A 22,738-nucleotide genomic window follows, 5' to 3' on the forward strand; every position below is an offset into this window, starting at 1 on the left:
AATCATTTAACTATACCCTCTCTCTCCGCAATGAAAACAGATGTTTATATATTGTAAAAAATACACGTTTATTTAGCGCGCTCACTTTAAAATTAGTAATGTGTTTCAAATGTTGTACAGGGGTGGTGGTTCGGGTAATCGGTACTGTATGTATAACAAACAAATTAATTATGAAAAAACGTTAGCTATTTACACAAAACACTCGGAGGATTTCCCAGGAAATATTTAACGCCTACAAACACACAATACATATGACGGACAGCTGCCGTTGGACAAACTGTTTCCCAGACGGACATTCGAATGACTGGACTGGACTACGAGCTAAAATTGGCCACACTTGCGGAAATAGTTAGAAAATACATGTAAAAAAAACGTCTTAACAGCAACAACTTAGAGTAGTTTCGTTTCGACTCCTTTCGCACAGGCTCTTGGTAACTCGGTCACACCATTTTTTTTTTGATTCGTTTCGTTGATTGTTTTGGCCAATCTCTCCTTCCTCGCCCGCCTCCCAATTTACTGCTGTGCAATGGGCGTGGGCGTGGCCACGGTTGCCGCCGCTCCTGTCGCTGTGGGATCCGCCGTCACAAATTCGATGGACGCCGAATTGATGCAGTAGCGCTTGCGCGTTGGCTTGGGTCCATCCTCGAATACGTGTCCCATGTGAGCGTTGCAGCGGGCGCAGCGTACCTCGGTGCGTATGCGTTCTGGATGTGCAATTAGTAGTAAAATATTGCCCCCTTTGTAATTTGTATTTTTGCAAATTGTGAGATTAATTGGATACGTTTTGTGTTTGATTTTATATAGCGCAATTTTTTGTTTGTTTTTTTTTTTAACAATAATTTTGGTTTTTTTTTAATATTTTTTTTGCAGATCAAGTTAAAGTTTTTATTAAAAAAAAAAAAAACAATTTAAAGAAAATAGATTGCAAAATGAATGAAATGAAAAGCGAAGAGTAAAAGAGAGCGGGAGCAAGGGGTACAGAGTCAGACAACAAAAGAGAGAGCGATCGAATGCGAAGAGAAGTAACAGTAAATGTAACGGTAACGGTAATTAATGTGAGTGCAGCGGAGACAGCAAGAGAGAGAATGTCAGGTGACAAGGAGGCCATGGAGAAGGGAGGAGTGAAGAAGGAGAGGTGCAAGTGCAGCAGAGAGCGAGATCGAGAGAGCGACGAAAAAAGAATGGACGTCAAATGAGGCAAAAAGATGGATGACATATAACGTAACGAATGATTCATTTTTTTTTTTTTTTGGTTGTATTTGCAGATCCGGTGTATATAATCATTATGCGGTTAATAAAGCAAAATGTTTATGCATCATGTGTGTGTGTGGTTGTGTGTGTGTGAGTGTGTTTTTGTTACAATTTTTAACAATGGATTTCGTGGGTGTGTAATTGTAGTTGTTGTTAGCAAAACAAACCCCCAAAGAACGTTTATAGGCGTACATATAGTTTTTTTGTTTGGTATTTTTGAAGCGAGTTAAAAAAAAGAGAAATAGAAAATATACGAAAGTACACATTATTCAGTTTGTTTGACACTATATTTAAATATGTAATATAGTATGTATGGGATTGGATACGGTAGTATTGCATTATGTTATAAAAACACGTAAGTAGAAACAAAATAAAATACTTTTGGCATGAGTAAGAAGCAAAATAAAAAAATAACAACCAAAACAACAAATGAATGCACCATCAAAATATAATAATATCCGGTATACACAGTGGCTATGGCTCCCTAACCCAAATATAGCGACGACTGACCTTGGAACTATGTATGTATGATCGATACGAGAATGATGGGAAGGTAATTAAGCTTTTGTGTACGTGCCTGATGATAATTAAGTTTAGTTTTTGTATGGATTTTGTGGGTGGGTCATATATTGAAACCGAAAGACAGTAGAGAGTCGCGTGAAGGATGGGATGGAAAATTCAACCAAAAATGAAATATACTTAAACCAAACCAAGGAACTTCAGACTGATCGTTATGCCGAGTATATCAGACCCTTTTTGTTTTTTTTTTTTTTTTTTTTTTTTTCATGAAATACAATATTTATCTCTCACTCCTCATTGCATAAATACATTTAAGTATTTATCATACATACACATACAATATCTTTTGACAAGCATTGTTTTTACGAACATTTTGTTGCATAATAAACTCCTATAAAATATCTAAATATCTGTTGTTGTAACACGTTAATTCTGCTTGAGATTCTATCCTCCATCCTCCATCTTCATTAGCTTCTGTTTATTTTCTTTTTTGTTTGGGGGTGTTTTGAGGTGGTCGCTACACACTACACAGGATCGAGCATTATTTCTTGGACGATGTCGTCGTGGAGGCGGCTGTCGGTGCCGCTGCATTCTTCACAAAAACTATCGACGCCGAGTTGATACAGAAACGATGATGCTTGGGCGGTGGTCCATCGTCGAAGACGTGGCCCATGTGTGCCGAGCACTTTGAGCAGCGCACCTCAGTGCGTACCATGCCTAACGTTTTTGAAATGACTACTGTTGTTTTAATCATATTAAAAGGTATTCGGGGGGCAAGGGTGTTTTGTTTTATTTTTGTTTTTTTGCAGCAGAGAGAGACAAAATATATGAAATTTTGGTTGCATTTGTTTTTGTTGTTGGAAATTTTTGGAGAAAGTTAGAGAGGTTTTTTTTTTATTGTTTTTTAGTTTTTTTGGGTGGGAAAAAAGATGTGAATAAAAGAATAATACTCAATTAGGAATTCATTTTTAGTCTTAGTCTTTCTTCGGTTAGTTGCACATTCAGGTTCATCAACAGCAAACATCACATCACAGTAACAGCAACAACAACAACAACAACAACAAAAACATCATCAATGCCCGATGCACACAGTTCGGCATTCAAGCGTCTAACGAACGGCACAACTACAGTGAACTCTAGGGCACATGTACCAGAATTTCAAGACAAAACCAAGCCGTAACATAACATTAATAAAAAGCAACAAACAAACCAAAAAAGAGAGAACGGGGAACAGAACTAGAATGAAATCATTTTGCAAATCATTTTGTTTGGTTATAGAACTTAAAATAAAACTAAAGTGTCTTTTAATCTATCTTTATGTCGTATATTACAGGTAATCAAAACATCTTGTTATCTTTTTCTGTGGCTAGTATCGCTCCTAAGCTCAACACAAACTTTGATTATTGTATGGCAACGGAAACGGCAAATGATATAGAAACTCAACGCAAGAAAACAATTTTTTTTGCAAATAACATCTAAGAGTGCTAAACATTGTCTAGCCGGCTAGGACAGTCGGACTAAGTTAAACGGACCGAGGCTACATACCTGGTATGCTGGCATCCCGATGCAGGGTTACCTTGCCCTTGTCGAGGACATCATTGAACGCCGGCCAGCCGCAGCCCGAATCGTATTTCGTGTCCGAGCTAAACAGATCCTGATGACACACAATGCACTGATACACACCCTTCTCGTAGTGCTTGTTGTAGCAACCTGTGGGGGAATTTGAACACAGTTTAGTGGCTTGTTTTTATTTTACGGATATCAAAGTGTTGTTTCTTAATGGATTGTGCACCTGTGTAGGGCCGCTCAGTGCCTGCCTCCTGGGTAACCTGATACTGCAGTGGTGTTAGGCGTTTGCGCAGCTCCTCTTTGTTCACGGTAACCTTTTCGCTTTTATTCTCCATGTTGTTGGCTTTACTGGGATTCGTCGTCTTACCCTCGTCGCTGTCTGTAATTTAAAACGGAAAATGTACTTAAGCTGCGGTTAAGTTATGTTACATGTACATATGTGCTGCTTAGTTTACCACCAATTGAGCAATGGAAATTGTATAATTATGGGAAGTGCTGTGGGGTGAGATCTTAACTACATTTCTTGTCGCTAAGCTTCCTTAATCTTTCACATATCAGGCAGACCTTTCCACTAAACCTTGGGCAATCATAATTTGTTAGTTTAAAAGCAAGTTGTTGGCGATAAGAAACCGCAGCCTACTAGTACTATCAGACATGAATTGCGAAATGTACGTTTTTTTTTTAGAAATCCCAAAATCATCTTGTTTTGGTAAATAAAAGAAATTAAGTGGATGTTTATTTTCCCTTGATAAAGCAGACTGTGAGGGCACATGTACGCAACAAACTGCTACAAATATTCAGAGTACCCACAAAATGCACTCGCCCGTCCCCAAACAATTTGTATACAAAGTCCAAAGCAGACAATAAACCTAATTGGTGGAGGTGTAAACAGATTGGTTAAGTGCAGGCAGAGGAGAAGCACCGCATCCGACTGCACATAAAGTGAAGAAACGCATGGAACTACATACTACAAATAGAGTGAAGAAACGCATGCATATTGGGTTAAAAATAGCTGAATGCTGCAATAAAACAAAGTGGCGGCGCCCACCGTTCGTTGAGTGTAAACAAAACAAAATACATACAGCATACAGAGGGGAAGACCCGTTAGAGTGGAGTGGAGGGGGCGAAACAGTCTAATTTAATTTGGTTTTTTAATAGAAAAAAAAACCACTCGACTGTGTCGTAGACAATGATTTAATTTCGTGCAAATAACAAAACCAAATGGAATTGATCAGGGGCAGGGGGCCAGGGTATTTTCGCGTGCATAAGGAATGCACAAGAAAATTTGAACTAGAAAATTCCGTCTATAATTAGATATTGGTCAATCGATTGATTTCTATATAAATTGGCTTAACAAATGAATGAAATCTGTTGTGTGGCATGGCATGGAAGCCGCCTGGACACACCCACACGGGGACCCAGACCAAGCCCATAACTAGGAGCACCCTCCCCGCCCCATTCCCTGCCGACAGACTCACCTGCAAAGCAGCGTGCGATGGGCACTGCAGCTGCAGCGACCACTCCGACTAATGGATTGGGTTGTCTCCACCTGGCAGCTGCAATAAGTGCGAAATTTCGTGTGTGCCCCAGTGCGTGGCGAGAAAGTGAAAACATTTTTAACTTTTCAGTCGAAAATTTAAAGTAAAGTGACAATCAGAAGGTGGAGGTGGAGACGGCGACTAACGGTGCCTGCTTTTTGCTGCACTTGGCACTGGCTTGTTATTTAATCACCGTTCGTTCGATGTGAATGGCGAGAGCAAAACAACATGGGAAAAACGGGAAAGTCAATGACAGGCCAAAGGTATATTCATTTGGGAGGTAGGGGGCAGTCACTCTCTCTCTCTCTGGCTAGTCGGAAACTGTATATTTTAATTACTTGAACGAATCGTATGTATGCATTTAGCTGCATTCGCTTATGGGTAAACACAGTGGTTGCACTTTCGGACTGCCTTACCTTCTGTCTAATATTTCTTGGCCTGTCCACCAAAACACCCACACAAAACTAATATTTATGCAATTTTTGCCACTTCCGTCTTTATCCGTTCTATTTTTGTGCAGCTTGTTTTGCCTGCTTCTATGTGTGTACATGTGTGTATGTTCACACGGGAGAAAGCGCATTAGAGAGAAAGCCGTTGTTGCTCAATTGCACACGCTCATTAAAAGAAAATTGTCTACCTCGTAGAACCCAACCCAACGCTCTGCTCATAACCTGGGGACACACACAATTTCCTTCAATGTCAGAACAAATCCAAATATGACTATACCCCATGGACACTTACGGGGCGGGGGACTGGGACTGGTCAAGTGTCCTTGAATTGAGTGGGACGGCGCTAGAAAATATATCTCACCTGCTTAAAATGTGTGTTGTGTTGCTTTTCAGTGCTCGGCTGCTGCTGCTGTTGCTGCTGTGGCTTTAGTTTATTTCTATTTTTGGCCTTTGTTTATAACTTTGTGGGCTATGTAGAGCGTGCACGCGGACTAACAAGCGCGCGTCGTTGTTACGCAGCAAAGGGAAATGGAAAAGTTAATTCAAAAAAGCTTGAAACAGCAGCAAACAGCTGATGCGCGCGTCGACATAGGTATGCAGTGTGACCGCGGATTTATCGAGCAAATATACCGTCAGACCCTCAAAAATAATCCTTCTCGTTTTCATAATATACCGAGGAAAATCATATTACTCAATTCGATTTAATATAACATGCTTGGCTACATAAAGGACTTTCTTTCTCAATAAATACACCATCAATATACGTTTTGCGATGTTTTTCCTATCGAAGTGTCATTCTGAAAATTTATAATTGTGTTTAGTATTTTTGTAGTATTTTCGTAAATGAACGGCCATACTTTGTGAGCATTTTGGCGCATTTTCACATAAATTTTATTCGCGAAAGAAAATTTAATTTTTGGAAAATATGTCGACGTTGGAATTGTGCGAGAAGTACTTTGAAACACGAGATGTGTACAAGCTAATGAGTCTCCAGAAGGATGCCAAAGAGAAAGAGATTAAGAAGGCATACCACAAGCTGTCACTTCTGGTTCACCCAGACCGTGTGCCGGACGACCAAAAGGAGGAATCGACGGAAAAGTTCAAGGTGCTGTCGAAGATCTACCAGGTGCTGACGGACACTCAGAAGCGGGCATTGTACGATGAACAAGGTGTCATCGATGACGATGACGATGCGGAAGGCAAGCTGTCCTCATGGCTGGAGTTGTGGAGCAAAATATTCAAGCCAATCTCCGAGGAGGATATCAACAACTACGAGAAAGAGTATGTGGAGTCGGAGCTGGAGCGCACTGACATCAAGAAGGCCTACCTGGGCGGCAAGGGCTGCATAAACTACCTCATGAATCATGTCCCCTTCATGAAGGTTGAGGACGAGCCGCGCATCAAAGTGATTGTGGAGGCCATGATTGCTGCCGAAGAGGTTCCTGAATATAAGATCTTCACGGAAGAGCCATCGGCCAAGCGCAAGAAGCGGCACAACAAGTACGCGCGTGAGTTTAAAGAGGCCGCTGTCATCAAGGAACGCATTCAGCGGCGCCAGCAGCAGAAAGACGAAGAAGATCTGGAGGCCTCCGGTGGAAATCTGCAGCAGATGATACTCGCACGCAAAAATCACCGCGAATCCAACTACAATTCTCTCATGGACCGTCTGCTGGAGAAATATGGTGGCGAGGACGACTCTCAGTCTGTGGACTTTGGCTCCTTTGAGAAGAAAAAGAAGTCCAAGTCAAAGAAATCGTCGAAGCCCAACGCCAAAGAGAAGCTCAAAAGCGTTAGGTCCGGCCGAGTAGAAAAGACAAAGAACTAAGCCGCACTTGAATATTTCATAAATATACAACATATTCGTATTCCTCATAAATATTTGTATAATGTAGTTTAAGTTTATAATATATAAAGGTTATAAATTAATAAGTATATTACATTACAGTTTCTTTTTCTTTTTTTATTGGTTCATAAGTAAATCAAAACAAATGAATAAAATAATTAAGTTAACGCTGAAATTAGTTCTTTTATATATAGATAAACAGCAACAAGTAAAGGATTTATTTAATTATGTGACGTCACATCGTGCTTTCTTATGCTACCACCTTGCAATGAATAGCCTTGCAGCAGAATCTGGTCACACCACCACTGTCTATCGAAACCACACATTCATAATAAACAAAAATTTAATAATAATTTTGGCGCAAAAATGAGATGCGTGGTGTTAAATTGCATAAATGCGACAGCGGCCTCTGATAAATTGCAAGATATATGTTTCTTCAAGTTTCCGAAGAAAGCCGATTTGGCCAAACGTTGGCTATCATTTTGCGGCAATAAGGATGCCCTCAAAGTGAAGAATGCCAGTATTTGCATTAATCATTTCAAAGAAGAGGATATCGTGGGGGCTGAGAGGTTCAAATTAGGTGAGTGTACTACTGCTCGTATAAATTTCAGACCACGTAGTAATGTCTATCCCCCAATAATCCCCAGGATTGGCCAAGCATATTTCATTGGGCCTAAACGCTGTGCCATGCATAAATCTGGTAAGAACGGAATGCATGTCGGATATGTTCCAAAAGGAACAAAAAAAAATCCGAAATAAGCAGAAACTTTTGGACGAGCTTTTGGCGGATGTCGTGGAATCGGAAGAGACCTACGTCAGTCCGCCGCCGCCCACAGAGGAATTTCAGACAATACCACATGAAGATTGTCCCGAAGGTAATGTTGATGAATCTAATGAGGCCGATGAAAACCACGAGAGTCTGACGCAATTTAATAAGTGTCGTACTTGCTATCGGGACTATGAGTTTGATTTGAATGACGAAGATCCCTTCGACAACGCCAACAGCGTTTTGCTGTGTCGCATCGAAGTCATTTGCGGTGTCTGGGTAGGTCTGGTACATTGCATTAAGGGACCTTATCGTAATTAAAGTATATTTTTGATATTTTACAGCTCAGCAATATTGAAGGCGGACCACGATACATGTGCCCGGATTGTCAGTTGTCCCTAAAGAATGCAATCGAGTTCCGTGAAAAGGTCATAAGTACGGAGGTGATGCTAACTCAGGGCAAGCCCGTGTGTAATAAGTCAGCAGTCGAAATAGAGTTGGCATCAACAGAGACGGATCAGAGAACATCGGTACCCGATTGGAAATCAGAATTGGCACCGTTTAATATGGAAGAAGAGTACGACGAAGAATATACACAGTATGAAGACATTTACGATGAACCATCTACCACTACGCGCAGCCCTTACTCTAATAGGATGGATATAGAAATATTGGACACCTCTGATGAAGATTTCAACATTGCTAGAGCAGATGATCCACTCAGCGTTGCTCGTGGCACCAAAATCCTTAACGAACTGATAAGCGAATTCACAGGTCAGGATAAAGTCAAGCCCGAAAGGAGCAAGAATGAAATAAAAGCAGAAAATCCAACAAAGGAACGGACCAAGCCAAGGAAAATGAAAATTCAAGCAAGACTCCAAGACGATGACGACGATGATTCTCAGCTTATAATCTTTGGCTCCTTTGAGAAGAAAAAGAAGTTGAGCCCAATTAAATCCTCAAAACGTAGCTCATTTAAGAGGAGCTTCAATGCTAGCTGAGTAGAGAACGCCAAGAACTAAAACATTATTTAATAAGCATATTCGTATTCCTCATATTATTATTATCATACATATGACGCTCACATATTCCTCATATTCTTTTGTACAATGCAGCTTCTTATGTTATTTTATTATTAATTATATTTTTATATCAATTTTGAATTGGTAAGCCAGAAATTTATTGATTAAACGATTAAGTAATGTTATAATATGATTAATATTGAAAACAATTGAATTAAATAAATAAGTAAATGCTGAAATTTGTTATTGTGATTTTAAACTCTAATAAGCAATAATTAGTGTTTTGTGACGTCACGCGCGCTGTTTTGTTACACCCTGCAATGCGTGGCCGCCTTGCACAAGAACTTGGTCATATTATCGAAGTCAAACCACCACTATCTTTTCGATTCGTGCTATCGATAGCTCATATAAAATAAACACAATTTTATGAAAATTTATTTTTTCGATCAAAAAATGAGATGCGCGGTGATCAATTGCCAATATGCCACAATGGCCCCAACTAAAAAGGAGCAAATATGTTTCTTTAAGTTTCCGAGGAACGCTGATTTAGCCAAACGTTGGCTATCATTCAGCGGCAATAAGGATGCCCTCAAAGTGAAGAATGCCAGTATTTGCATGAAACATTTCAAAGACGAGGATATCTTGGGGTCTAGAAAGTTCGAAATGGGTGAGTACAGTTCGTATAGTATCATTGGGACAATGTAGTAAAATTCAACCTAAATTAGGATTGGCCAAGAAGAGGACAGCGCGACCAGGCGCAGTGCCGTGCATAAACCCCGGCACCGATAGCGCGTCGGAAAGGGCTCGAAAAGAAGAAACCCATATCCGAAAGAGACTATTGGCCGAGCTTCTGGCGGATGCCGAGGAAACGGACATGTCCCAGGAGGACACTGAACCCACTCCTAGCTATGACCGCTATCGTACCGACCCGGCTAGCGTCAGTCCGTCGCACATTGAAGAAAATGCCTACCTTCAGACAATTTCACATGAAGATTGTCCCGAAGCTGATGCTGATGATGCCGAAGAAACCCAAGAGAGCTTGATGCAGCAGCTCAATAAGTGTCGTACTTGCTATCGGGACTTTGAGTTTGATTTGAATGCCGAAGATCCCTTCGACAACGCCAACAGCGTTTTGCTGTTTCGCATCGAAGTCATTTGCGGTGTCTGGGTAGGTCTGGTGCATTACATTCAAGGACTTTAATTATAATTAAATTATAATTATAATTATAATTGATATCCCACAGCTTAGCAATATCGAAGGCGGACCACGTTTCATGTGTCCGGACTGTCAGTTGTCCCTAAAGAATGCAATCGAATTCCGTGAGATGGTCATAAGTACCGAGGTGTTGCTAACGCAGGGGATGCCCGTGTGTGATAAGCCAGAAATCGAAATAGAGTTGGAGTCAACAGAGCAGGATCAAAGAACAACCGAGTGGACAACGGATTCCGTATCGACTAAAATGGATGAAGATGTCGACGACGACGAAGAAACACGATATGAAGACACTTATGATGCATCGCCTAGCCCTGTGCATAGCACTAACTCTAATCAGATGGAAATAATAGAGCCCATTGAGGAAGATATCAACGTTGCTAGAGCAAATAATTCAATCAGCCGTGGCCGTGGTGCCAAGAATCTTAACGAACTATTAAGCGAAAGAACAAGATTTGTCACAAAAGCGGACACACCAGCCAAGATACAGCCGAAGCCAAGGAAAATGAAGATCCAGGAAATACTACAAGATGATGACGAGGAGGATGAAACCAATTCTAAAGTTGTGCCCCTTAGCGCCTTTGAGAGGAAAAATAGATCCATGGCAAAAACATCTTGACAGCAAACCCCACAAAGAGGTAGCCAAGAGTTTTGACTTGACGCACTTGAATATAATTATTAACCATAATAGTACTCCTCAAATTAATTTGTATTGTGGGGTTTTATTAACGTTGAATAATATTTGTATGTAAATTTCAAACTATTAACACATTTGGAATAAGAAATACGAGTGAATATTCTATTGGTTAATAAGTAAATCAATTTAATAAAATTATTAAGTAAACTGTTCTTTGGAATAAATTCTAAAACTCATTTGTGTGACGTCACAGCGTGCTGTTTTCGTTCACCCTGCAATGCGTACCCTTGCGCTAGTATCTGGTCATACTTTTGAGGTCACACCGCCACGGTCCTATCGGTTCCTACTATCGATATCCTCAATTCTTAATGTGCAATAAACACAATTCAATTTTAGTTTTTGGGGCCAAAAATGAAATGCGCAGTGCAAAATTGCCAGAATGCCAAAACGGCCTCAGATAAAAATCCACAATTATGTTTCTTCAAGTTTCCGAGGAACGCTGATTTGGCCAAACGTTGGCTCGCATTTTGCGGCAGTAAAGACGCCCAGATTATGAAGAATGGCAGTGTTTGCATGAAACATTTCAATGACGACGATATCGTGGGCGCTCTTAAGTTCGAATTAGGTAAGTACGGATCGTTTATCATTGAGACAATGTAGTAAAATGCATCTAATATGATCAGGATTGGCTAAGAAGAGGACATTGCGGCCGGGCGCAGTGCCGTGCTTAAACCGGAAAAACGAAAGCAAGTCGGAAAAGGCACGCAAAGAACGCAACCAAAAGCGAGAGAATCAGAAACTGGTGGCCGAGCTTCTGGCGGATGCCGAGGCAAAGGAAATGGCTCAGGATGATATTGAATCCACTCCTAGCTATGTCCGATATAATACTGGAATTGCATCGGCCCCGGCCTTCGTCACTCCGCCGCCGACCACTGATGAAAATGCCTGCCTACAGGCGTACAGATTACATGAAGTGGACCAGGACCCCCTCACAGCTGATGAAAATCACGTGAGCCTGCCGCAGCTCAATAAGTGTCGTACTTGCTATCGGGACTTTGAGTTTGATTCGAATGCCGAAGATCCCTTCGACAACGCGAACAGCGTTTTGCTGTTTCGCATTGAAGTCATTTGCGGTGTGTGGGTATGTCTGAAATACATTCCATTCGATTTGAATTGAAATACTTTTGCTATCCCACAGCTCAGCAATATCGAAGGCGGACCACGTTACATATGTCCGGATTGTCAGTGGGCCCTGAGCACTGCGATCGAGTTCCGTGAGAAGGTCATAAGTACCGAGGTGATGCTAACACAGGGGATGCCCGTGTGTGAAAAGCCAGTAATCGAAATGGAGTTGGTCGCAACAGAGACTGATCAAAGAATATCTGAACCTGAACCTGAGTGGACACCAGAATTGGCATCCATTGATTTGGAAGACGACGACGACAACGAGGAAGATGTACAGCATGAAGAAATTTATGATGAATCATATAGCCCTATCCATAGCCCCAATAAGGTGGATCATATCGAAATATTAGAGCCAAGCGAGGAAAATGTCGACGCTGCCCCAGCAGATCCACTCAGCGTTGCACGTGGAGCCAAAATCCTTAAGGAACTGATAAGCGAATTCACATGTCAGGATAAAATCAAAACGGAACGGGTAAAGAAAGAAACAGCAGACGAGAAACCGGACAAGGAACAGTCACAGCCAAGGAAACCAAAAATCCGGGCCAGACGCCAGGCGAACCCCAAATCCAAAACGGAGCGAAATCGTATACGCCGCGCTCAGCTCAGAGACAAGCCTCCCTCCCATGTGTGTGATCAATGCGGGCAGATCTTCCGCATGGTCCACAATTTGCAAATTCATATGCTCCGTCACACACGCACAAAGAACTTCCAGTGTCCGGAATGCCCAATGACATTCTATGATGCCTACATGAGAAACATTCACATACGCGTTCGTCACAAGGGCGAGCATCCCTTCGCCTGCAGATATTGCCCCGAGAAATTTGCATATGCGGGGAAGCGTCAGAAGCACGAAGCGTGAGTAGTAGATGAAATGGAGGATTAGTAGCAGCGATTAAGATTTGGGTTTTCATTCTAGCAAAGTACATTGGGCACCTCCTCGTCTAAAAGTGAAGCGGATCAATCCTGCACCAATGCCACGAGCTCAGACGCGCTACTTTTGCAAACTTTGCGATAAGAACTATGTGTCGAAGTACGCTTTGGCCTGGCACATTAAATCGCATGGAGATGCGAACGCTTTCAAGTGCCAACTCTGCGACAAGAGCTACTCCGAGCCAGCGAAGCTGAAGCGGCACGAATTAACCCACGGGGAGAGGCCACTGCAATGCGATGTCTGTTTGAAAGGCTTCTTTCAGCGCACCAAGCTCAAGGACCATGAGCTCATACACACCGGAGAGCGTCCTTTTAGGTATGAGTATAGTTTCTTCGAGATTATTTGATACTAAATTCTGGACTCTCTTTTTTGTGTGCAGGTGTGAAATTTGCAACGTTAATTTCCGGTACAAAACTAATTTAAAAACTCATGCAAACACCAAAATGCACCAGGAGAATCTACTGAAGACGGGCAAGAAAGAACAAATTGATAGTGATTAGATTATGCTATTTAAGGAGCCCTTCTGGATGGTCTCCCATTTAAGTTGTCGACCTGTGCGGTGCAACAGGTGGAAATTCGGATGGCTTCGGACAGCCTCATTACTCTTCTCCCAGATTGTCTTCAGCTTTAAGGGCTTCGCCTTCCTCCTCTCCCCTGGATTCCCAGCGGATCTTCCAGCTGCTACTGCATGACAATGAAAATTTTATAAATTTTGGAGAAAGGAAAAAGTTGTATGTTTATAAGAATGAGAAACAATTGTATATCTATTGCTTCATAAGTAAATCAATACAAATGGAATGGAGAATTAGTTAAGCCATGGCTTGTCTGGTACCTATTTTTTCAGGGGAAAATTATCCTAGATATATATTATTGATATTTTATTAAATCATTGCGTCACCTTGTTGTACTTTTCCACATATTGTGGTAACCTCTGGTCACACTTTCAACACAGTCGAATCGATACCGTAATTCTATCGATATCTCCACATCTCAGTGAAAATCAAGCGTCACTTTTTTAAGTTCATGGTATATAAACATTTTATATAGTTCATGGTATAGCACCTGTAAAAGGTAAGGAAAATTAATAGAGCTACCTTTCTTTTAGGGACTATTTGTTTATTTCGGCAGCTGCAGGCACTAACATTAGCAAGCACATACCATACACATAAATTCCGAGTGGTTCTAATAATTTTCCACTTGTGTTTGCGTGTGTGTGTTTGCTTGCCTGTATTGCAATTGACCCCATGTTTAAATGCGCTTTGTGTTTTTTGTTTTTTTATATAGATAATCTAGAAAAATGTCGAGCTACTGCGGTGCCTGTCGAAAGAGAACCAACCTGAAAACGTTTCGAATGCCAGTTAATGAACAAAAAAGAAAATTATGGGCTGATTCGCTGGATATCGAATACACAAATCAAAGAATTTGCGAGAATCATTTTAAAAAGACTGATTTTTACTATGCCGACAGTATGAATAGTAAACGGCGACTTCGACTGCGCGCCGAAGCCATTCCAGAGCAATGTTTATTGTTATTTAAGGACAAGAAACTAGGCTCGCCGTCAGAGTAAGTACTGTCTTTATTAACATATTTGTTAATTGCCCACAAGAATAAAAATGCATTCACGTACAAGTGTGTGTGGGTGTGCGTGGCAGCATGCTACAACTACAAAAGGTACAGCCATAGCAAGCGGTCTCTTGTTTGGGTGGTGGTGGTATTTCTGTCAATGGAGCTCGACAAAATTGGGGTCAGGCATAACATACACTTGGTCAAATGGCCGCAAGACACTAATTAGCTGTCGTGTGTATTTATATGAATATTTTTGGGTTTTTATTTTACAATAGAGAAAAATAGTGACCCCTTGCGTTGTTTGCCGTTAGAAAACGAATCTGAAACATTATCAATTTCCAGCTAACGAACAAAATATAAAGTTGTGGTTAGCCAGCCCAGCCCATATATCCACATGTAGATTTCCAATTGCAAACAAAGTATGTACAATGTAAATATATTGTATGCATAGCAAAATACCACCACCGAAGATCGGCATGGCCGTACCTTACCGTAGTTGTATCATGCGTGGCAGCACAGTTACCCCATCACTGGTTCCTCTCTATTTTGTTTATGAATGAAACTTAAAATCCTGCTTTATTAATCAGAAACGCAGAGCACAGAGAGAACCAGATAAACGATGAAACGGAAGCCGCTCCCAGCTACGATAATTATCAAACAGAAAACCCATCGGCCGCGTCGTGTGAAAGTCCGCCCATTGATGAAGATGACTCCCTCGACTCCATGTTTCTCGAAGATGACGATCCCCTGGCAGGCGAAGACAACAAGGAAACTGTTAATCAGCTGATGAAGTGTCGGGCCTGCTATCGGGACTATCAGTTTGACTCGAGTGCCAAAGATGTCTTCGTCAAGCAGAACGCTGTTTTGCTGTATCGCATCGAAGTCATTTGCGGAGTTTGGGTAGGTCGGAAATGCATTCCATTCAGCAGCGACTTGAATTTGTATCTCACAGCTCACCAGCATCGAAGGCGGACCACGTTACATGTGTCCGGATTGCCAGTCGGCCCTGAATACGGCAATAGAGTTCCGCGAGAAGGTCATAAGTACGGAGGTGAAGCTAACGCAGGGCAATCCCGTGTGTGATATTGCCGCTGTCGAAGTGGAGTTGGACTCGGCTGAGAATTATCAAGGAACGTCAACGATTGAGTGGCCCTTGGGTTTGATTTGTAAGGAAGAGGATGAGGAGGCTAAGGCACAGAACACTATCCTTAGCCCGAATATAGAAATGCTAGAGCCCCTGGAGGAGGACATCGGTGCAGACCCGTCAGATCCACTGAGCGTTGCTCGTGGCACCGATATCCTCAAGGAGCTGGTAATCGAACTAATTGGTACAGATAAAGTCACACCTGAGAGGCCAGCCAGGAAAACAAAAGTCGATGGCGAGGAAGAGGACGAAGAGACCATAGAAGATGCCATTGAAAATTACATGGACGATGTCATTGAAGAGGAAAGCAGCGAGCAGGCCAAGAAGCAGGACAAGAAAAAGGCAAAGAAGGCAAAGGCTCGCGAGGCACAGCCAAAGCGAAAGGTGAACGCCAAATTGAAGCGGGAACGGGAACGCATACGTCTCGCCAAGATGAGGGAAAAGCCACCAAACTATGTGTGCGATCAATGCGGATCGGCCTTCCATTTGGTGCACAATTTACAAATTCATATGCTTCGTCATAGCCGCACAAAGAACTTCCAGTGCACGGAATGTCCAATGAAATTCTACGATGCCTACATGAGAAACATTCACATACGCGTTCGTCACAAGGGCGAGCTGCCCTTCGCATGCAGACATTGCCCCGAGGCATTTACAAATGCTGGCGCCCGTCATACTCACGAATGGTAAGTCGTCAATGAAATGGAATCCGATTGAGATTTGAGATGTGGATGTGTGTGTTTTCTCCTTCTAGCAAATTACATGGCGTTAAAGTACCCCAAAGTAACAGTAAAGCCGTTCCCAAGGAAAGGCAACAACCGCAGCGCTTCTTTTGCGAAACTTGCGACAAGAGTTATGTCTCAAAGTACGCCTTAGCCTGGCACGTCAAATCGCATGCAGAGGCGAACGCCTTCAAATGCAAACTGTGCGACAAGAGCTACAATGCGCCAGCGATGCTGAAGCAACACGAAAGGGTACACAAGGAGCGGCCACTGCAATGCGATGTCTGTCTGAAGGGATTCTATCAGCGCACCAAGCTCAAAGCTCACAAACTTATACACTCGGGCGAGCGACCACATCGGTACGTACACCAGACCACACCACACCAGTTACAGATCACAATAATGGGTTCAATACGTACTCTACTTTTCGTTGCAGCTGTGAACTTTGTAACGTTCATTTCCGGTATAAAACAAACTTAAAGACCCATGAGAACACGAAAATGCATCAGGAGAATTTGAGAAAGGTTCATGAGAGTGTAACCGTTGATATTGAATAAAATAACACTGTTCTTCCCCATGTTATATTGTTTTTCATGTATTTATGCTTGACTGTTCCGGTGCCGATTTGCATTTTCGCTTCTTTCGGCGTTCGTTTTCAATGTGACTTGCGGATTTAATGTGTTGGGTAAAGTTGCCGGCCCTCAAGAACCAAAGATCACAGACTTCGCAGCTATAGAAAAGTGGCATTGCATTAATAAGTTAACAAGCAACATTAAATTGACTGGAACTCACTGGAAAGTACGTTCGCCCTTCTTGATAATCTCCCATTTGGATTGCGGTGCTCGTCCTTTCTTGCATGCCTCGCTGAAAGTGGGGGTATGGCCGTTCAAGTGAAGCAAACCATTTACGTTTCTACTACTACTACTACTCACCGTTCGTGTCGGACACGAGAGCTGTTTGTGCTGTACTTCAGTCCGCAAAAGGTGCAGGCATAGGGCCCCTCTGTATGCTTCAGCTGATGGCGTCGCAGCAGATGCAGTGTGTAGCACTTTTGATGGCATATCTCGCACTCGAACGGCTTGGTGCCTGTGTGCCGCAACAGGTGAACATTCAGATTGCTGGTGTCCCGAAACTGGCGGCCACAGTGCTCACAGATACACGGCTTGGCGATTTGGCTATCACGATCCACAATTCGTTTGGGATTGTCGTCATCAATCACCTTGACGTGTATGAGTTTTCGACCCATGCGCATTGTTTGCTTATTGGTCTTGATTTTGCCTTTTGGTTTGTGCGACTCTGTACTTTCCGGGTCGTCTTTGGCAGTCGTTTGGACTGCCTCAGTCTTCAATTCTCCATAGTCTGCTTGAAGCGGTAAGTACTCGTCGGCCTGGTCCTGGTCGTCTTCATAGCTGCTTTCCAGATACTTTTCGGCTTCATTGTCCTTCTGCTCATCCTCCTCTTTAATGTCGTTGGCGTCTATGCCCAAGGGATCTGCGGCTGCCGCTTGCTGAGCGGGTAGTTGTAGCGACAACGAAGCCGGACCTTCGCCCAGCGTCAATTTGTTCTTTCGTTTGTTGAGGTATTTTTCAATTTTCGCACACCGCCTGCGGAAGCGACACACTTTTTTGAGCAGCTTCTGGCAGTCTGTGCACATATGGCTCGGGAATTCAGGGATATTCTGTAGCTGCAAGCATCCATCATTAGTTTAGTTGTTTGCACTTATTGGCATCGGTCCCTCTACTCACCCAGCAATTGCTGGCTATGGTTCGTACACAGTGCAGCAGCTGGCGACCCTCAGGCGAGAAGATCGGGAGGCTGTTTTTTGCAACAATCGTTTTGCCGCATGTGCGGCAGAACTGATTCATAATGTGTCCAATTAATTGATTCAATTATTTAAATTCATTTGTTAAAGATAGGCCAGTCAGGGTTGTCACTGTTGCCCGAACTATCGATAGACGGCACGAAACGTGAGCATGCAACCGTGTGCGACCTGCCAGAGAAGTGGTAACTCTGGCAATTTCCGTCCTCCATCTTTCTGCATTGACTTTTCACGATGGTGAGTTCGCTGCTACGAGTTTTTGCGAAAATACTCGGGATTTGGTGTGAAAACGGCAGACAAATGAAAAAAAAACATGAATAAACTGTTGCCCGAGTGCTGTGCCATGAAATTCCGTCTGCCAATGGGCTGGAAATTGTAAAAAAGTGGAGCAAAAACAGAAGCACGCCCTAACCTCGAAAGCAGGCGGCCCTGCGAGTTCTAGGTGCTGCTGCTGGTGGCAACAAATGTTTTGAGTTGAGTGAACCCATATTAATGTGATTATTTCTTCCTGTCTTCGTTTTTGTGCAGCCGCCTAAGAAGGACGCAAAGTCGGCGGCCAAGCAGCCGCAAAAGACACAAAAGAAGAAGGAGGGCTCCGGCGGCGGCAAGGCCAAGAAGAAGAAGTGGTCCAAGGGCAAGGTTAGGGATAAGTTGAACAACCAGGTTCTGTTCGACAAGCCCACCTACGAGAAGCTGTACAAGGAGGTGCCAGCCTACAAGCTCATCACCCCCTCGGTTGTCTCTGAGCGTTTGAAGATCCGCGGATCTCTGGCCAAGCGTGCTCTCATCGAGCTGCGCGACAAGGGTATGTTATCTAAATACATGACAATTTTCCAAACAATTCATTTACTAATGCTCGCACATATTCCATTCGCTTGCAGGTCTGATCAAGCAGGTCGTGCAACATCATTCCCAGGTGATCTACACACGTGCAACCAAGGGTGATGAGGCGTAAAATGTTTTACCAACGCATTTTTATAGTCGCATTCGTTTTACAATGAATTGATTGTATGGGAGAGCACTAGGACTCTGCTGTGTGTAAAATGTTGAATAAACTTGCTTTCTTATTAATGTAAGGGACATTTGCTCGAGTTTATTGTTGTTTTGATAAGTGTTTATCCAAGATGTACTTAACAGATGTTTGCACAATCAACAGAAATATGCTGCTGGAGTAGCTTGCCTTCCCGTATATTTTATCTGGTCACACTTACAATTTTTATCTGGTCTGTATTCAGTGTGACCGCGGATCCTTCGATAAAATATACCGTCTTACCCTCAAAAATATACGGTATAATTTGGTATTGTTCATCGCATCAAAGTTAGTATCGTTACATTAAATAGTTAAATATGGCGTGATTAGAAGGGATTAATAATAATAATAATGTATACACCAGATAATGATTCATTAATTAGGCATAATATATTTTATAATTTATAAAAGAAAGTTATACCCAGTAGACATTTTAGCTGGATTGCAGCTGTTGCCATTCGCAGCGAACGCAGCATACTTAGTGCAGCCAATATGTCTATGTGGTTACCTTTATTTTTGTGACAACACAGCAGATGTACGTTTTCTCGTTTCTTAAAGATGAACTAAATTAAAGTCGTTTAGTTAAACATTAAACACACGCAACAGTGTGCAACAGACAACCTGTGCAAATAAGACCACCGTCGGCCCGGTCGACGACGTAGCAGGAAGCGTCGTGCGTTGTGAGGTAATTTTGCACAATAAAATAATTGCCGCCGACGCCGCATACGTATTCGTCGAATTCTTTTTGGGGCCAGGCCAGAACAAGTGTGTGCAGCAGTAGTAGCCAGCCAGCTGGAGGCAGGCGGCGGCTAAGCCACACACGATTATACCACGTATGCAAACAAATGACGGACCTGATAACAGCAGCAGCAGCAACAGCAGGTGTATTCGTATATTTTATGGATTTCTCGTGTTTGGTGTCTTTGCAGATTCACACGATTCCCAATTATGATACCGCTGTCGCACAAGGATCGCAGTAGCTTCGGCTACCGGGTCAAAGAAAAGTTAAGCAGCTGGAAGCGCCTCATTTTCTCAGATAGAAATTCACGCAATTTGTTTCTGTTCCTGCTGCTCAATCTAAGCTTTGCCTTCGTCGAGCTCTTCTATGGCATTCTGACAAACAGCCTGGGTGAGTACAGCCCCTCAACGTCAATTGGAGTTAATCTTATCCAGGCTTTACAATGCTCTCAATGTTTGTTTTATCGCCCAGGTCTGATCTCGGACTCGTTTCACATGTTCTTCGATTGCACGGGTCTCTTGGCCGGTCTTGCTGCCTCGGTAATTACCAAGTGGAAGGCAACCGATAAGTTCTCCTATGGATATGTGCGTGCCGAAGTGTTGGCGGGATTCGTCAATAGCCTGTTCCTGCTATTCATCGCCTTCTTCATATTGTCCGAGGGTGTGGAGCGGTTATTGGAGCCGCCAGAGGTGAAGCACGAGCGTCTGTTTGTGGTGTCCGTGCTGGGACTGCTGGTTAACCTGGTCGGCATCTATGCGTTTAATCATGGCGGCGGTCATGGACACTCGCATGGCGGCGGCGGCGGTGGACACGGCCACTCCCACGGCGGTGGCGGCAGCGCCTCCAATCACGGGCACTCCCATAGTCACAACGAAATTAGCAATCACAATCACGAGGCCATCACCTTGGATAATGGTAAGTTAGCCACCCAAAACGGTTCACTTTCAATTGCGACTTCAAATTTGTTGCTCTTCTTCCCAGGTCATGGCCACTCGCACGATCACGACAGCCACGGTCACTCCCACGGCGACATGGGTGGCAGCAATTCGCAGATTATGCGCGGCGTCTTCCTGCACATTCTGGCCGACACCCTCGGCTCGGTGGGTGTCATCATATCGGCTGTGCTGATGCAAATGTTCGGCTGGATGATAGCGGATCCAATTTGCTCGATTTTCATCTCCCTGCTCATTGCGCTCAGCGTGCTGGGTCTAATCAAGGAGTCCATATTGATATTGATGCAGCGACAGCCATCAACGTTGGACCGATCACTGCCGCAGTGCTATCAGAAGGTAACTGGCCTGGCTGGCGTCTATGCCGTGCAGGAGCCGCACTTCTGGACGCTCTGCTCCGATGTCTATGTGGGCGCCCTCAAACTGGAGGTGTCCAAGAATGTCGACCCCAAGTATGTGGTGACGCATACGAGGATGATTTTCGAGTCTGTGGGCGTGAAACAGATCTACATACAGCTCGACTATGTGTGATGATGCAGCGGAACATAATCTAGCCTTATATATGTATATTTAACAGCGCGTGTTGTATGTTTGTGTAGTTCGACCCAGAAGATGATGATGAATTCTTTTATCTAAATTTTAGTTCATTGGGCACGCTTGGCGGTGCCACCACCCACAACTACCCACGACCCCATACCTTCCAAAATCCCCTCCAATCTTAAATTGTACGAGTAATATTTTGCGAATTTTGTTAACTTATTTGTTGAGAAGATGCGTTCGGGCATTCATTCCATTTCTACTGAAAGCATTACAGAACAGCTACAACAGCAAAATTGTTTGTGTGTAGTACGGGGGCAGCCGGTGCTGTCCGTTATCTAGAAGCATAGTGTAATTGTAATATAAGCGAAAGAACTTGTGCAAGAGTAAATCTATATAGTCTCTTTTTTATACATTTGTTTTTCAAATCTGAATGATCAAAAGCCAGAAGCATACACACCTACAAATAGTATCTAGTTTGACTGACATTTCCAAACACACACACAACCACATTCCCCCATATATGTAAATGGGGGAAATACATTGAGTCAAAAACTAACTGTTCATGTCACAGTTTGCAGCATCAAAATTATGAACGAAATAAACTATAATTTGTTATTAGCCTTTTTATACGTAAACCGAATTAATTTGTCTTAATGATTAATATGGGGGAAGTTGTTATCAGTGCCTGGGGGCCCTAATTAAATCACTTTTCAATGACAAGTACTAGCTTTCGTACTGAACAAGGTCAATACCATTTGAACTTATCTAAAAAAAGAGGAAGAAATATTTAATAGATAAGATTTTAATTTTCCAAAATATAATGGTTTTTATCTAAAGTTTAACTCATTTTTCTTCAAATTTCAAAGAGTTTAAGTACAACTTTTAGCGTTTGACAATTTTCAAGTATCTCTTAAATTTATCTCAATCAAATCTTGTTTTAATATACAAAACTCGTTTAAATATGCCTACATATCAATTAATTTTACATTTATATATTTCAAACTAAAAATAGTTCAAGATATCAGCATAATGTTAATTTTATTGCAATTTGTTTCACAATTTCCTAGACAAGCTGCCTTTCAAGGGAGTGCACACTGTACTTTTCTCTCACGCGACGGGCAACAGGTAGACACGTTTTACACGCAAACACACACACACACACACACCCATCCGAATGGCATTTGTATGCGTTTGCCTCTCCGCGCAGATAAAAATGAATATATTCACGCTGAAATTTTTAGAAATAATAATATGTACATTTTGTTCGTTTGAAATGATAAGCGACAGCAGCAGTGGCCGATTGAG

At 42.6% G+C, this 22,738-nt stretch overlaps 9 protein-coding genes and 1 long non-coding RNA gene across 15 annotated transcripts; 7 read left to right on the forward strand and 3 right to left on the reverse strand.

Annotated features, from left to right (window-relative positions):
* Positions 1 to 49: 49 nt before the first annotated feature.
* On the reverse strand, positions 50 to 5,911 carry LOC111065857 (methionine-R-sulfoxide reductase B1). Of its 5 annotated transcripts, none has more exons than XM_022354292.2 (4): positions 5,688 to 5,911; positions 3,563 to 3,718; positions 3,316 to 3,480; positions 50 to 737 (listed from the first exon to the last, which is right to left on the reverse strand). In XM_022354292.2, exons 2-4 carry the CDS (start codon positions 3,672 to 3,674, stop codon positions 514 to 516), a joined length of 501 nt encoding a protein of 166 aa, XP_022209984.2. In that variant the 5' UTR covers positions 3,675 to 3,718; positions 5,688 to 5,911; the 3' UTR covers positions 50 to 513. The 5 variants fall into 5 exon arrangements, with proteins under 5 accessions (XP_022209984.2, XP_022209980.2, XP_022209981.2 ...); XM_022354288.2 differs by lacking the exon at positions 5,688 to 5,911 and adding an exon at positions 4,818 to 5,081; XM_022354289.2 differs by lacking the exon at positions 5,688 to 5,911 and adding an exon at positions 4,818 to 5,080 and having other exon boundaries at positions 50 to 704.
* A 227-nt stretch (positions 5,912 to 6,138) lies between these two features.
* On the forward strand, positions 6,139 to 7,228 carry LOC111065856 (J domain-containing protein CG6693). Its single transcript, XM_022354287.2, has one exon. It carries the CDS (start codon positions 6,252 to 6,254, stop codon positions 7,149 to 7,151), a length of 900 nt encoding a protein of 299 aa, XP_022209979.1. The 5' UTR covers positions 6,139 to 6,251; the 3' UTR covers positions 7,152 to 7,228.
* Positions 7,229 to 7,456: 228 nt separating this feature from the next.
* On the forward strand, positions 7,457 to 9,129 carry LOC111065879. Of its 2 annotated transcripts, XM_022354319.2 has the most exons (4): positions 7,457 to 7,749; positions 7,817 to 7,869; positions 7,933 to 8,214; positions 8,280 to 9,129. In XM_022354319.2, exons 1-4 carry the CDS (start codon positions 7,536 to 7,538, stop codon positions 8,934 to 8,936), a joined length of 1,206 nt encoding a protein of 401 aa, XP_022210011.2. In that variant the 5' UTR covers positions 7,457 to 7,535; the 3' UTR covers positions 8,937 to 9,129. The 2 variants fall into 2 exon arrangements, with proteins under 2 accessions (XP_022210011.2, XP_022210009.2); XM_022354317.2 differs by having other exon boundaries at positions 7,817 to 8,214; positions 8,280 to 9,128.
* Positions 9,130 to 9,327: 198 nt separating this feature from the next.
* Positions 9,328 to 10,980, forward strand: LOC111065878. Its single transcript, XM_022354316.2, has 3 exons — positions 9,328 to 9,624; positions 9,683 to 10,125; positions 10,202 to 10,980. Exons 1-3 carry the CDS (start codon positions 9,384 to 9,386, stop codon positions 10,787 to 10,789), a joined length of 1,272 nt encoding a protein of 423 aa, XP_022210008.2. The 5' UTR covers positions 9,328 to 9,383; the 3' UTR covers positions 10,790 to 10,980.
* Positions 10,981 to 11,139: 159 nt separating this feature from the next.
* On the forward strand, positions 11,140 to 13,729 carry LOC111065875 (zinc finger protein 652-like). The gene is made up of 5 exons (XM_022354314.2): positions 11,140 to 11,432; positions 11,491 to 11,948; positions 12,006 to 12,847; positions 12,909 to 13,238; positions 13,303 to 13,729. The coding sequence occupies exons 1-5, from the start codon at positions 11,219 to 11,221 to the stop codon at positions 13,421 to 13,423; spliced, it is 1,965 nt and encodes a 654-aa protein (XP_022210006.1). The 5' UTR covers positions 11,140 to 11,218; the 3' UTR covers positions 13,424 to 13,729.
* On the reverse strand, positions 13,300 to 14,625 carry LOC111065883. The gene is made up of 3 exons (XR_002607045.2): positions 14,082 to 14,625; positions 13,822 to 13,985; positions 13,300 to 13,755 (listed from the first exon to the last, which is right to left on the reverse strand). It is a non-coding gene; the product is annotated as an uncharacterized LOC111065883 (long non-coding RNA).
* On the forward strand, positions 13,889 to 16,944 carry LOC111065877 (zinc finger and BTB domain-containing protein 24-like). The gene is made up of 6 exons (XM_022354315.2): positions 13,889 to 13,994; positions 14,208 to 14,486; positions 15,077 to 15,389; positions 15,442 to 16,319; positions 16,388 to 16,714; positions 16,792 to 16,944. Exons 2-6 carry the CDS (start codon positions 14,221 to 14,223, stop codon positions 16,910 to 16,912), a joined length of 1,905 nt encoding a protein of 634 aa, XP_022210007.1. The 5' UTR covers positions 13,889 to 13,994; positions 14,208 to 14,220; the 3' UTR covers positions 16,913 to 16,944.
* LOC111065881 (zinc finger protein 420) lies at positions 16,775 to 18,298 on the reverse strand. The gene is made up of 4 exons (XM_022354321.2): positions 18,101 to 18,298; positions 17,288 to 18,039; positions 17,148 to 17,219; positions 16,775 to 17,085 (listed from the first exon to the last, which is right to left on the reverse strand). The coding sequence occupies exons 1-4, from the start codon at positions 18,218 to 18,220 to the stop codon at positions 16,947 to 16,949; spliced, it is 1,083 nt and encodes a 360-aa protein (XP_022210013.2). The 5' UTR covers positions 18,221 to 18,298; the 3' UTR covers positions 16,775 to 16,946.
* Positions 18,299 to 18,320: 22 nt separating this feature from the next.
* LOC111065882 (40S ribosomal protein S25) lies at positions 18,321 to 19,250 on the forward strand. The gene is made up of 3 exons (XM_022354322.2): positions 18,321 to 18,411; positions 18,703 to 18,979; positions 19,056 to 19,250. The coding sequence occupies exons 1-3, from the start codon at positions 18,409 to 18,411 to the stop codon at positions 19,127 to 19,129; spliced, it is 354 nt and encodes a 117-aa protein (XP_022210014.1). The 5' UTR covers positions 18,321 to 18,408; the 3' UTR covers positions 19,130 to 19,250.
* A 449-nt stretch (positions 19,251 to 19,699) lies between these two features.
* On the forward strand, positions 19,700 to 22,068 carry LOC111065880 (zinc transporter 7). Its single transcript, XM_022354320.2, has 4 exons — positions 19,700 to 19,889; positions 20,134 to 20,333; positions 20,415 to 20,858; positions 20,925 to 22,068. Exons 2-4 carry the CDS (start codon positions 20,153 to 20,155, stop codon positions 21,422 to 21,424), a joined length of 1,125 nt encoding a protein of 374 aa, XP_022210012.1. The 5' UTR covers positions 19,700 to 19,889; positions 20,134 to 20,152; the 3' UTR covers positions 21,425 to 22,068.
* Positions 22,069 to 22,738: the final 670 nt, after the last annotated feature.

The sequence above is a fragment of the Drosophila obscura genome, unplaced genomic scaffold (assembly GCF_018151105.1).
Source record: "Drosophila obscura isolate BZ-5 IFL unplaced genomic scaffold, ASM1815110v1 contig_4, whole genome shotgun sequence".
NCBI classification, from domain to species: domain Eukaryota; kingdom Metazoa; phylum Arthropoda; class Insecta; order Diptera; family Drosophilidae; genus Drosophila; species Drosophila obscura.